The sequence below is a fragment of the Anolis carolinensis genome, chromosome 1 (genome assembly GCF_035594765.1).
Source record: "Anolis carolinensis isolate JA03-04 chromosome 1, rAnoCar3.1.pri, whole genome shotgun sequence".
NCBI classification, from domain to species: Eukaryota; Metazoa; Chordata; class Lepidosauria; order Squamata; family Dactyloidae; genus Anolis; species Anolis carolinensis.
Window position 1 is genome coordinate 90,857,246 of NC_085841.1, and position 14,713 is coordinate 90,871,958.

General features: G+C 41.5%; 1 protein-coding gene across 4 annotated transcripts in view; it reads right to left on the reverse strand.

Annotated features, from left to right (window-relative positions):
- The window catches only part of ncoa7 (nuclear receptor coactivator 7), a 128,704-nt gene that overhangs the window by 76,348 nt on the left and 37,643 nt on the right, over nt 1–14,713 (reverse strand). For all 4 annotated transcript variants that reach the window (XM_062978989.1, XM_062978985.1, XM_062978996.1 and 1 more), the window contains exon 3: nt 1,230–1,459. In XM_062978989.1, coding sequence (XP_062835059.1) covers nt 1,230–1,459 — 230 coding nt within the window. The remainder of the gene's footprint in view (nt 1–1,229; nt 1,460–14,713) is intronic.

The following is a 14,713-nucleotide window of genomic DNA, read 5'->3' on the forward strand; positions in this document are numbered from 1 at the left end:
ACTAAATTTCAAATTTCTATTTATGATTATGAAGGCTGGACAGTGAAGAAAACTCATAGAAAGATACCAGCTCATTAAATTTGGTGCTGGCAAAGAGTTCTATGGATACTGTGGACTTCTAAAGAGACAAATAAATGGTTCTGGAGAAATAAAGCCTGAACTCTCCCTGGAAGCCAAAATGACAAGATTGAGGCTGATGTTTGTACAGTGTTCCCTCACGACTTTGTGGTTCACTTTTTGCGGATTTGCTGTTTCGTGGTTTTTCAATAAACTCTAAAAGACTATTATAAATCATAAAAAATTACAATTTACAGCCTAAGGAAGGGAGAAAGGAGAAGCCAAAGGGAGAGAAAAGGAGCCCAAGCAGTAACGGGAGGAGGAGGAGGCGATTTATCAACACACGATTTTTTGATAAAGACTTAAAATAGTGTATAACTACTAAAATAATGTATAAATATTAAAATAAATATAGTGTCCCTACTTCGTGGATTTTCACTTATTGTGGGTGGTCCTGGAACCTAACCCCAGTGATAAGTGAGGGAACACTGTACTTTGGCTACTGTATGAATAAACATGACTCACTATAAAAGGAAAAAGGCAGCATGAAAATGGAAGACCTTATGGATAGGCTCAATCACGGAATCCATGATCCTAAGTTTGCAAAAAAAAAAAAAAAAGATTCCTTGATGAAAGGATGACTTGGAGATTTCTCATTCATAGGATCACAACAAATTGCAGTTAACCGGACAGCCGTGAACAACAACAAATGCCAAATCTGACTCCAGCCTACTTACTGAATTCCCCAAAAGTCCAACAAAATACACCTATCTATCATTAAAGCCACCGTGTTTGGCACTGTGATTCAACCCAACCCAGTGATTTGCAGTATCACTTTCAAATATGTAGCAATTTTTTAAATTTTAAAATTTTAAAACATGTCAATACGTTCTCAGCCAATACATAAAAAAATCTACACACAAATTGATTTTGTGCACTTAACTAGCCTCTGCCAAGACCAATAAGATAACAATTGTTTTGTAGCATGACTAAGGTGCTAAAAGGAGCTTATAAAACTTAAAAATGTTTATATGTTCTATATAGACTCTGAAAAGTAAACTTAGTAAAAGTAGAGCAGTAAGATCAGAAGACAGGCAAATTTTAGGTTGCTATATTTAAAAGGTATTTTAAGAGTTTTTTTAAAAAGCAATACATCCCTTTTGTTAACTCACCAGTAATATAAAATCGCTTAAGATCTGTACGCCTAATATCCTTTATCTGGCTGCTCTTTTTCTTTTTTTTCTCATAGTCCTCCTTTTCACCAGAATGTTTGCAGTTTTCTTGGGATCCACTGGTTTGACCTGAAATGACATCATCTTTTCCTGTTGAAGTTCTACACACTGCGGTTCCATTTGTGGAAGTTGTCTCTCCATTTTGTTTAGCTAACCGCTTCTTTTTCAAACTAGAAAAAGAAAAGAAATGGAAGAAATATACATGGATAGCTTTCAGGGAAATAAATACTAGCAACTGAGTAATTATAACATATACACATCACACTTTTATTAGACTCATATCCAACAGACCTCCCAGAGCTGGGACTCAAGGCAGCTCACAACATGATTTAGGGCCCATCTGCACAGAATACAAATGGAATGCTGATCTGGAGTGGAATACTTTGGAGCAGCATCGCCATGGTCCTCAAGGCCACCCCCAAGCCAGTGTGGGGCAAGTGCGGTCCACACTGTGTGCCCCTGAGCTGGACTGGTGGCTGGATAGTGACTGCATGGCTCAGTGGTGCTGAACCCTTTTGGTGCTGTCACTGTCATTTTGCCCCTGTCATTTTGGCCTTTGTGGTGCCACCAGGCACAAAAGTGACAATGCTCATTGCTTTGTATCTATAATGATGATACCCAGAGATGCAAAGCAATATGACCTAGGGGGAAAGGAGGAATCACTTCCCCATTCCTCCAGTTGCCTCATCACAACAGACACTGTCATTTTCATACCCAGTAAGCAATGCAAAGATCAGATCAACAGGACAAGATGGGTGCCATCTCCTATCCCTGGGCTGCCTGCGCCCAGGGAAAGCAGGATGGTGTTTCAACAGCTGCTTCCCAAATAGGAAATGGCCCAAGTGTTTACAATGCCCCAAAACACAGACTACTTTTTAAAATGTGGACGTAAGTGGCCTTCTACTGGGCCAACTCATATGGTCCATGTATATGGGCTCCAAAATGGATGTGGATAAAAACAGGTACAATAACAAAAGTCAAAAGAAAGTTGTAAGGATAAAACATTTAACAAATTATAGTAATATTGAAACCAGTGTAGTACAGTGTTCCCTCACTACTTCGCAGTTCACTTTTCGCGGACTCACTGTTTCGCAGTTTTTTAATAAACACTAAAATAATATTATAAATCATTAAAAATATGATTTACAGTGGCGGTGGTCTCAGTCGGGTGTGGGCGGCAGGGCGGAAAAGGAGCCCAGACGGCAGCAGGAGAAGGAGGAGGCGGCACCATGTTCCCCTGCTTCTTTCTTCCCTTCCTTCCTCCCTCCCTCCCTCTTTCTACTTCCTTCCTATGGAGAAGCCTAGCATCCTTACTTCGTGGATTTTCACTTATCACGGGTGGTCCCGGAACGTAACCCCTGTGCTAAGTGAGGGAACACTGTATAGTGGTTTGTGTGTTGTACTATGACCCTGGAGACCCCCGCTTTGGCATGAAAACACACTGGGAGACTTGGGTGAGTCTCAACCCCAGAAACCCCTATGATTTTTTTTTCATGTCAGAAATGACTTGAGAAACTGCAAGTCACTTCTGGTGTGAGAGAATTGGCCGTCTGCAAGGATGTTGCTCAGGGGATGCCATAAATCGGAAATTACTTGAAGGGAGACAAATATTAAAACACAATTACATTATTAGATCCATAATGTAAAAAGTACTTCAAAACACATCAATAAAAAGGTAGAGCAATAAATCATTAGAAGCCCCTTTATTAGCAGTCAGTCTTTCAATTGCCTAATGTCCACCCAAAGATAAAGGACCACAGGGAAGGAAGTGCAAGAGACATCCACAACTGAGATCAGCCAATCTTCTTATATAAAATTACCAACTCTTCTTATAGAAAATTCAATCTAAACAAACAAAACTTTTGTTAATGATAGCCCATTGTTAGCTTGATTTTTAGGGATTCTTTCCATTCTATTTCCATTGGATACATATTGCTACTGTATCTCTGCCTCCTATGCCCTTTCAAGTAACCTCTGGGGTCTGAATTCAACCAACCCAGCACACTTTACCTTCAGTTATCTTTGAAACCGAGACACAGTTGAAATAAGAGGTACAGGGTCATGGATTTCTTCTATGTTAACTTAGACTTCTGAAATTACCAGTATGAGACCAACACATATTGCAAAAGTTGCCGTGCTTCTGACATTACTGCATGAAGCAAACTATTATGAACCCAGGTAGGATTTTGAATGAAACATTTTCTCAAAGAACACAACACGGAATAATATATTTAGCTAATATCTATTTATTATGTCATCCCGTCTAATATGTTATCAACCTATAATTTCACAGTCAGCTTCCCCAGATTTCACCCTGACTTTGTTTTCACAGAAACATGTTATTCACTTAACTCAAGGTTATATAAATCAGTGTCCTCTAACATGTGTTTTCTCCAAACCTCTAATAACTACCCACAAGGAGACAGAGATGAACAACTCTGATGAAGTTAGAAGAATAATCTTTTGTTTCGAAAGCAAGGTTTAATAATATTCCCATTTTGTGTTGCATGTTCATTAGTTATTGTTTTTATGCTGATAAGTCACCTTAGACATAAGGAAACACAGAATAAGATAAGGGACACAGCATAGTGGCAATGCACATGTTTGGCATGAACATTTCTGAGTTCAAGACCTAGCTCTCCACACCGGGCTGGGAAAGATATAGACAACCTTGGAAACTCTCTTACAGTTAATGCAAATAATAATGAGCTAATTGGATCAATTGTAAGACATCTTCCTAAAACCAAAGTAAACAACTAATTTCACAAGTTCACTTCAGTTATCCCATTACTGCCTTTTAATTTACCACAATTCATCTTAAATAGCTACCCTAGTTCTCAGTACTGGGATATAAATGCTAAAAATAGCACACAAAATCTGAGCAAGTTTAGATCTTGGAATCTATATATATAAAAGAGTGATGGCATCACGGCGATGGACAAAACAACAAATCTACAGCTCCCCCAAACTCTAAAATTGGCAACGCAATCCATCATCCCCGCCTCCAGTAAGATACAACATAATCAAACAAAAAACACAATCACAACACCAAAAAAACACAACAGGCAATCTGCGCACGCGCAGAAACACAGTCCTCCCAACTCTTTCCGCGCGCGCGCACACACACAGAACCGTTCCCCTCCCTCCCTCTCTTGCACCTCCTCCACCGCCGAAGCCAGGGACTCTGCAGGAGAAGGCACATCTCCGCCTCACGAGGCTGAGCTCCCCATCCTCGAATCGGGAGTTCTACTCCAAAACACCCGGAGGGCCTAAGCCGACCCTTCCCTGCCCTCACCTCTCGCCTGGAAAACAAAAAGGTCCCTCCCTCGGGACCTTCCTGGTTTTTGGCGCCAACACTGTCATTGCCGCGCCAGGCACTTCTGGGAAAGGGAGTCCTGCCTCTCTCCCTCTGTGTGGAGGGGCAGCCTTTCCCACCCCTTTCTCTTCCTCTCGGGCCTGCAGCGGCGGACGAGCACCACGTTGCCCGCCTTCCTGGCCCGGTTCCCCTCCTCCTCCTCGCCGCTGCTCAGGCCTCCTCCTGTCCTCCGCGGGAAGAACATGGAGGCCGGCATCGGGAAGCGCGGAGGCGGGGAGGAAGCCGCGACGCCCCAGGCCTGCGCCTCCACTGGAGCCCGCTCTTGCCTGGCCTACAACCCACCACCACACCGGCGCCACCTCCGGTAGGAGGGGAAGGGCCGGGATTGAGGGGCAAAGGGGAAGGGCAGACCTCACCCCGCCACGCCTCCCGCCTGGCCCCTGAGCACGTACAGAGCGCCTTCTCCTCTTCTCTTATTTACCCTTTTCCAGGGCCCGGGGGATGGCGCAAACGCCTTCCTTGCAAAATTATAAATATACAGTAGAATCTCACTTATCCAACATAAACATCCCAGCACAACATTGCATAACTGAATATGTTGGATAATAAGAACGGATTCAGGAAATCCCAATTAAACATCAAATTAGGGAATCATTATACAAATTAACCACCAAAACATCATGTTATACAACAAATTTGACAGAAAAAGTATCACAATTTAAAACACTGAATACACAAAAATTGACTACTAAAACGCAGACTACATTGGATAATCCAGAACATTGCATTACCAAATGTTGGATAACTGAGATTCTACTGTAAGATGAAATAATTACTGTGGTGCAGTAATACACAACAATATAATCTCTACAATCACAACACTAAATAAACAACACCACTCTGAAAACGGGAATTCCAGACAGGAAACAATCAGGGCCAGCTAACACCTCCCAACAAAGTATTCCCATCGCCAAAGTCTGGGAAATCCTCTGTTTTCTGAGGGTCACAGACAGTAGAAGCACATAAAATATCACACACAACACCACTCTGAAAACAAGGAAATTCCAGAGAGGAAACAATCACGGCCAGCTAACACCTCCCAACAAAAAATTCACTCAGGGAGGAAACAGCCAGGCTTTAAAGCTACAAGGTCATTACATGCTAATCATTTTTCCTAATTGCAGCATTCATACTTCCCTCCAACAGACAAAAACAATCAAAAATATTGTATATTCACAACCTTACGAAAATAATACCCCTGATGGTGCAGCGTGTTAAAGCGCTGAGCTGCTAAACTTCTGGACCGAAAGGTTGCAGGTTTGAATTCGAGGAACAGACAGAGCCCCCACTGTTAGCCCCAACTTCTCCCAACCCTAAAGTTCAAAAACATTCAAATGAGAGTAGATGAATAGGTACCACTCCAGCGGAAAGGTTACGGTACTCCATGCAGTCATACCACATGACCTTGGAGGAGTCTACGGACAACGCCAGCTCTTCAAGCTTACAAATAGAGATAACCACTAACCCCCAAAGTCGGACACGACTGGACTTAATGTCAGGGGAAAACGTTTACTCTTTACCTTAACTACCACCAATTCCTCAATACTTTATTTCCCATACCACCAGACTTCGCCACAGCAACGCGTGGCCGGGCACAGCTAGTAACTTATAATTGTTTTAAAGGCTAGGAAAAGAACAGAGTTTTTAATATTATATGCCTAGATAAAAAAACTCATCTTGGAAATTCTGCTGCAGCAACCACAACTTATGCATTTGTCGTAGAATCACAGTATCACAGAGTTGAAAAAGACCACAGATGCTATCTAATCTATCTTCTCACATGGAAGGAAAGCAAAAAATATCTCAACAGATAGCCATCCAGCCTCAGTTTAAAAGCCTCCAAAGAAGGAGTTTTCACTACACTCTAAGGCAGAGAATTCCACTGTTGAACAGCTCTTACAGTCAGAGAGTTCTTTTAATGTTCAGGTGGAATCTCCTATCCCAGGGGTCCTCAAACTTTTAAAGTCCCTCAGATTGTTGAAGGGGCGAATTATCATTTGAAAAAAAAACCAAACAAATTCCTATGCACACTGCACATGTCTTATTTGCAGTGCAAAAAAAAAACCCAACAACAATCATTTATTTATTTATTTATTTGCTACATTTGTACTCCACCCTCTCTCTCACCCCGAAGGGACGCAGAGCGGCTTATAAGTTGTATGTACATACAATCTATATATATAAAAGAGTGATGGCATCACGGCGATGGACAAAACAACAAATCTACAGCCCCCCCAAACTCGAAAATTGGCAACGCAATCCATCATCCCCGCCTCCAGTAAGATACAACAAATTTACACATAAAACACTATCACAACACCAAAAAATGCCAAAACTAAGTACGCATGCGCAAAAACACCATGCTTCAAACCTTTATGGCGCTCGCGCGGCTCCAGTAAGATTTATAGGACAAACACAATCACAGGGCCACAAACGGCCAAAAACTGCAACAGGCGATGTGCGCCTGCGCGCACCCCCCCATCCCTTCCCGCGCGCGCACACACACACCTCGCCTCAGAGCTGAAGGAAGGAAGGCAGGAAGGCCGATTCCTTGCTGGGCGCGGGATGGAGGAGGCCGCGCTGGGAGGCGTGCGGGCCTCACGTCGCTCTCTGCCCTCTCCCCCTCAATGTCCTCCCCCCTCAGGGCCCATGGAGGGCCCCGGTTGCCGTTCAGGCCCCCTCCTCCCGCCCCTCTCCCCTCCCCCCAATGCGAGGAAGGCCCCGCGGAGCCCCCCCGCCTCACCCTCTCTCCTCCTCCTCCCTTCTCGGTTCTTCTCGGAGGTCTTCAAGCTCTTCAAGGTGAGGGGGGGAAGAGGAGGGCACGGCCCTCGAGCAGGCCTGGACCTCCCCTCGAGTTGTTTGGGGCGCCAACCCCCGCCCTTCCTGGCCTCAGGGCCCTTCCTTTTCCCCCTCACCCGGTTCAACGGCTGATGGGGAAAAGGAAAGAGCCTCAGGCCAGGAAGGGTGGAAGTTGGCGCCCAAAACAAGTCAAGGGAAGGCCCCAGTTGGCCCAGGCTGAGCTTCCCCCTTTTCTGTTGTTGTTATTGTTGTTGATGTTCTCACCCACAAATGACAACCCCTCCAATGCCTCAGAAGCCCCCCTTTTTCCCCTCTCAAACCCTATCGCCCTCACCTTTCCCTTCCCTGTAATAATTATTAATATAATAACTGATCATCAGTTAAGAATGTAATAATCACCAATAATAATACTAATTTATTATTAGTATAATACTGATAATCATTCGAGAACATAATAATTCATAATAATAGTCAGTTCTTATTATTATAACACTGACAATCATTCAACAATGTATTAACAAATCGTAATAATAGAAAATTATTATTATTATTATAGTAATAATCATTCACAAATTAATAATTATTATAACATTGATAATCATTCAACAATATAATAACAACTAATAATAAGTAGTTATTATTTTTATCACAATGATAATCATTCAAGACTATAATAATTATTATTGTTATAACAGAAGGCGCCTCATATAATCCACTTCTAAACAAATAATATCACATTATAAATATACACTAGAATCTCACTTATCCAACATAAACAAGCCGGCAGAACGTTGCATAAATAAATATGTTGGATAATAAGAAGGGATTCAGGAAAACCAATTACACATCGAATTAGGTCATCATTATACAAATTAAACACCAAAACATCATGTTATACAACAAATTTGACACAAAAAGTAGTTCCATGCGCAGTAATGCTATGTAGTAATTACTGTATTTGCAAATTTACCACCAAAATATCACAATACATTAAAAACACTCACTCCAAAAACATTGACTATTAAAAGGCAGACTCCATTGCATAATCCAGAACATTACATAAACGAATGTTGGGTGAGATTCTACTGTAATATGAAATAATTACTGTGGTACAATAATACACAACAATATCATCTCAGGACAGTAAATAAAGATCAACACTCTAAAAACACAGCTATTCCATCCAGGAAACAATCAGGGCCATCTAACACCTCCCACCAAAGGATTCCCCCCTTCACACAGGAAACCACCCACGCTTTGAACCTACAAGGCCGTTCCGTACTCATCACTCTCTCATCTCAGCACAGTAAATAAACAACAACAGTCTGAAAACACACAAATTCCATCCAGGAAACAATCAGGACCACCTAGCACCTCCCAACAAAGCATTCCCCCCCTCTAACACACGGAACCACCCAAGCTTTGAAACTACAAGGCCATTCCGTACTCTGGGGCCAATTTGCAATATATTAATATATATAATAATACAATACATATATAATACAATACATTGTATATACATATAATACTGCTAATAATATTATAATACACTACAATATAATACTAATAACAAAAAAAACCAATATATATATATATATATATATATATTACTACTAATATTGTGAAATAGTCGTATATGTTATAGCGTAATATCCTATCATATGTCTTTAATGTAATAAATGAATAAATAATACTGTATAATTTTTGTTGACGGTCACAACAAAAATAAAACCCAATGTAGATTGACCAACATCACTAAAAAAAAGCCACAGCAACGCGTGGCCGGGCACAGCTAGTACATAATAATATTGTAATGGGCAAAGGGTCAAGGTTTCCCCCTAATACTAATATTGTGCTATGCTAATCAGATAATATATACAGATAATAATCTATATATATAAAATGATAAAGTTGTTTGCGCAGTGACTATAACAACAAAACTAAACATCTCAGAAATACGAAATTTGGCAACACAATGCAAAAGGCTTGCCTCCAGGTTACAACAACACAACCACACCACAAAACCACAATCCAGACCCACAAAACTCACAACAACGCATCATGCGATAACAACACAACTAAACGCCCCAGAAATACAAAACTTGGCAACACAATGCAAAAGCCTTGCCTCCCAGTTGTAACAACACAACCACACCACAAAACCACACAGGACCCACAAAACTCACAACAACACATCGTGACTATAACAACACAACTAAATGCCCCAGAAATACGAAACTTGGCAACACAACGCAAAAGCCTTCACTCCAGGTTGTAACAACACAACCACACCACAAAACCACAATCCGGACCCATAAAACTCACAACAACACATCGTGACTATAACAACACAACTAATTGCCCTAGAAATACGAAACTTGGCACACAACTAAACGCCCCAGAAATATAAAACATGACAACACAACGCAAAAACCTTGCCTCCCAGTTGTAACAATACAACCACACCACAAAACCACAATCCGGATCCATGAAACTCACAACAATGCATCGTGACTATAACAACACAACTTAACGCCCCAGAAATACGAAACTTGGCACACAACTAAACGCCCCAGAAATACAAAACTTGACAACACAACACAAAAGCCTTTTCTCCCAGTTGTAACAACACAACTACACCACAAAACCACAATCCGGACCCACAAATCTCGCAACAACGCTTCGTGACTATAACACAACTAAACGCCCCAGAAATACAAAATTTGACAAAACAACGCAAAAGCCTTGCCTCCCAGTTGTAAGAACACAACCACAACACAAAACCACAATCCGGACCCACAAAACTCACAACAACGCATCATGACTATAACAACACAACTAAACACCCCAGAAATACAAAACTTGGCAAAACAATGCAAAAGCCTTGCCTCCCAGTTGTAACAACACAACCACACCACAAAACCACACTGGACCCACAAAACTCACAACAACGCATCATGACTACAACAGCACAACTAAATGCCCCAGAAATACGAACCTTGGCAACACAACGCAAAAGCATTCCCTCCCGATTGTAACAACACAACCACACCACAAAACCACAATCCGGACCCACAAAACTCACAACAACGCATTGTGACTATAACAAATACAAAATTTGACAACACAACTCATCCACCTCCCCAATCCCTACATTCACACTTGGCCTCCAAAAAAACAATTACAATAATAACAATGACAACAACAACAACAATAAGAATCAACACCATCACAGGCAAGAAACAGCCAGGCACTGAGGCTGAGAGGCCAGTCAGTGCTACACTGGGCCTCCAAAAAACAATACAGTAGCATCTAACTTATCCAACCTTCATGACCACTACAACAACAATAATAATAAACACCTACACAGGCAAAACAAAAAAAGACTATTGTACCACAATAAAAATATAAACCGCACTCAGCAGAATCAGACATTACAACTAACAACAAACCAAAGACAACAGGGATCTCAAGCAATTATCAATCAACACAAAAATTGAAGAAGGTAACAGACTTCAAATACTACTACTAATGTGAGTATAAAGAAGGGTGGAGGTCACAGCATAAATACAACCTAATGTAGACTGACCAACACCACCAGACTAAGCCACAGCAACGCGTGGCCGGGCACAGCTAGTATATTATATTATATTATTAGCATAGCACAATATTAGCATTATATATTACTATATTGTACTATACCACTATACCATATTATTATTACAGTAGAGTCTCACTTATCCAAGCTAAATGGGCCGGCAGAAACTTGGATAAGCGAATATCTTGGATAATAAGGAGGGATTAAGGAAAAGCCTATTAAACATCACATTAGGTTATGATTTTACAAATTAAGCACCAAAACATCATGTTATACAACAAATTTGACAGAAAAAGTAGTTCAATACGCAGTAATGTTATGTTGTAATTACTGTATTTATGAATTTAGCACCAAAATATCATGACATATTGAAAACATTGACTAGAAAAATGCCTTGGATAATCCAGAACCTTGGATAAGCGAGTCTTGGATAAGCGAGACTCTACTGTAGTAATATTACATTTAATATATAATATATAATTAATATTATTATATTATACAATATTATTACACTGTATTATTATTATTAGCCGCCTTGAGTCCCCTACTGGGTGAGAAGGGCGGGGTAGAAATACTATAATAAATAAATAAGTATTATATTGTATTACATTATAATATTATTATCAATATTATATGTATACACAATATATTATATTATTACCATAGCACATTATTAGTAAATGAATGAACAATACAATATTTAAAAATAAAAACAATTTTAACCAACATAAACCTATCAGGATTTCAATGGGAAGTGTGGGCCTGCTTCTGCCCAATGAGATAGTCAAGTTAAGTAGGATTGTTGTTGCTGTGTGCCTTCAAGTCATTTCAGACTTTGGGTGAGCCTAAGTCAAAAACTGAGGGTGGGGGGCAGGTGAATGACCTTGAAGGGCCACATCCGGCCCCCAGGCCTTAGTTTGGTGATCCCTGTCCTATCCTATAATTTGAACCCATTTCTCAAAGTCCTAGTTGCCAGGGCAGTAGAAAACAAGCCTGCTCCCTCTTCCTTATGACATCCTTTCAAATGTTCAAACATGGCTATCATATCTCCTCTCAACCTTCTCTTCTGCAGACTAAACATACCCAGCTCTTTAAGCCACTCCTCATAGGGCATGGTTTCCAAACCTTTGATCATTTTAGTTGCCCACCTTTGGACTCCTTCCAGCTGGTCAATATTGTGGTGCTTAGAACTGGACACAGTATTCCAGGTGAGGTTGGGCAAAGCAGAATAGAGGGGCACCATTACTTCCCTTGATCTAGACACTATACAGGCAGACCCCAAGTTTCAAACATTCTACTTACAAATGACTCATAGTTAAGAATAGGGGTGAGACAACAGGAAGTGAGAGAAATCTACCCCTCGGAAGGGAAATTCACTCCTGAAAGAGTTATCATGGGGAAAAGGTGTCTCCACTAAAGCTTTATCTCCAATCCTTGTTTCCACAACAAGCCACATTTTTCAAAATCCAATTATCACATGGACCGAAGTGAGGTGAAATCTTCTGAACAGGGGCACTGTTCTGCCTCCATGCTCTGCCTCCTCGTGGCGTGACAGGCACAGACAGGAAAACAAACATCACAGGAGTTCACTTTGTGTCAGGACCCAGGCTACAGAGCACCAATAACCATGCGCAGAGGCCAGATTCTATCTAATATCTTTATTAAAGGAATATATAAAGTCAATAAAAACAAGTGAAGAATATAGTTCAGAAGTAGACCTTTCAGGAAAGGTCAAATATAGTCCAGGAAAACAATTATTTATTTATTTATTTACAGTATTTATATTCCGCCCTTCTCACCCCGAAGGGGACTCAGGGCGGATCACATTATAACACACATAGGGCAAACATTCAATGCCCATAAACACATCAAACAGAGACTGAGAGACACACACGCAGAGGCAAGTTAACTTTCTTCTGAGGGGATGTTCGATTCTGGCCACAGGGGGGAGCAGCTGCTTCATCATCCACACTGACGGCACTTCCTCATACCAGGTCGTAAATTAGTTAATCTTGCCTCCCCACTTTTTTTTATTAGTGGTACCTTATCTCCTACTTGATAGATGCAACTATCTTTCGGGTTGCTAGGTCAGCAACGAGCAGGGGCTATTTTTTATTTTTAATTGACGGGTGCTCACCCCGCCACGGGCTGGCCTCGAACTCATGACCTCATGGTCAGAGTGATTTAAGGCAGCTGCTCAACAGCTGCGCCACAGCCCGGCCCCCCGTCCAATATGTGATATTAGAGTCCAAAGTTATAATCCAATAACCGAAACACACACTTTGCCAAGCAAAGTGTGGGGAAATGACCGGGTCCTTTAGTCCAATGGAGCTTGACAACAAGGCTGGAAGCAAACTAGATTCTTGGCAAACAAGACTTGATACGAGGCAACAAGAGGAAAGAAGCAAGAACGAGGTCCGTGGCAAGATCCGGGGACAAGGCAGGCTTGGAACTAGAACAAGGTCCGTGGCAAGGTCCTGGGAACAAAGAACTGGAGTAGCGTAGTCCACACACGATCTCACTCCTGAAGCTGACGAATTGACTCCGCAAGGATTTCCTTGCGGGTAAACACCTATATAGGATCTTGTTTTCCCGCCAAGGAACACTTTCCCTGGAGAACAAGAAGCGAAACCCATACTGTGTCCAGATGCATGACTCCTTAAGATTTCCCAAGGGAAACAGGCTTAATCAGCTAATTGTCTGGCAGCGATTCTGGCGCTTCGGCGATTCGCCTCCCTAGCGCCTCTATCTCGATTATAATTATCCCGGCGAGAGAACGGGGGAGATTTCTGCTCAAGGCTTGTTTGGCTGACTTCTTGTGGGCAAACATCTTGCAGGTGCAGGGGCTCCAATTCTGGCTGAAACGGTGGGAAACCCAAGTTTTCCTCTTCTGCCACAATAATACTAGGAAGGGGACTACATGGCCCATGAGACATCACACTTTGTTAGTTTAGGCCCAGCTCTCTAATCTGTTAAAGTCATTTTGAATTCTGATCATGTCCTCTGGAGCTATCCCTCCCAATTTGGTGCCATCTGCAAAATTGATAAACACACCCTAAACCTTCATCCAAGTAATTAATAAATAGGTTGAACAGCACTCGACCAAGGACAGAACCCTGGGGCACTCCACTCGTCACTTCTTTCCAGGATGAAGATTAACCATTGCTGATCATCTTTTGGGTTTGGTTGCTTAAACAATTTCAAATCCACCGAACAGTAGTATTATCTAGCCCCATTTTACTAGTTTGTTTGCAAGAAGATAATGGGGGAATCTTGTCAAGGCCTTACTGAAACTAAGATATGCTACATCTACAGCATTCCCTGCATCTACCAAGCTTGTAACTATATGGCAAAAAAGAGATAAGATTAGTCTGACATGACTTGTTTTTGAGAAATCCATGCTGACCTTTAGTTACCACTGCATTCTTTTCTAAGTGATTACAGACTGCCTCAGGTATGCACACATCTGTTTTCTCAAGCAGTGTCTCTGCTGGCTTTGCTCTGCTGCATCCTTTGCTTTGTTTCTTACAGTAACTTCACACAGCAAATTATGAGCTGTTTAGGCATGCCATGAAATTATCAAGGATATCTGGATAATGTGAAATGCTAAAAGAACAGCAACTGCCTAGAGTGAACAGTAAATTTGCCAGC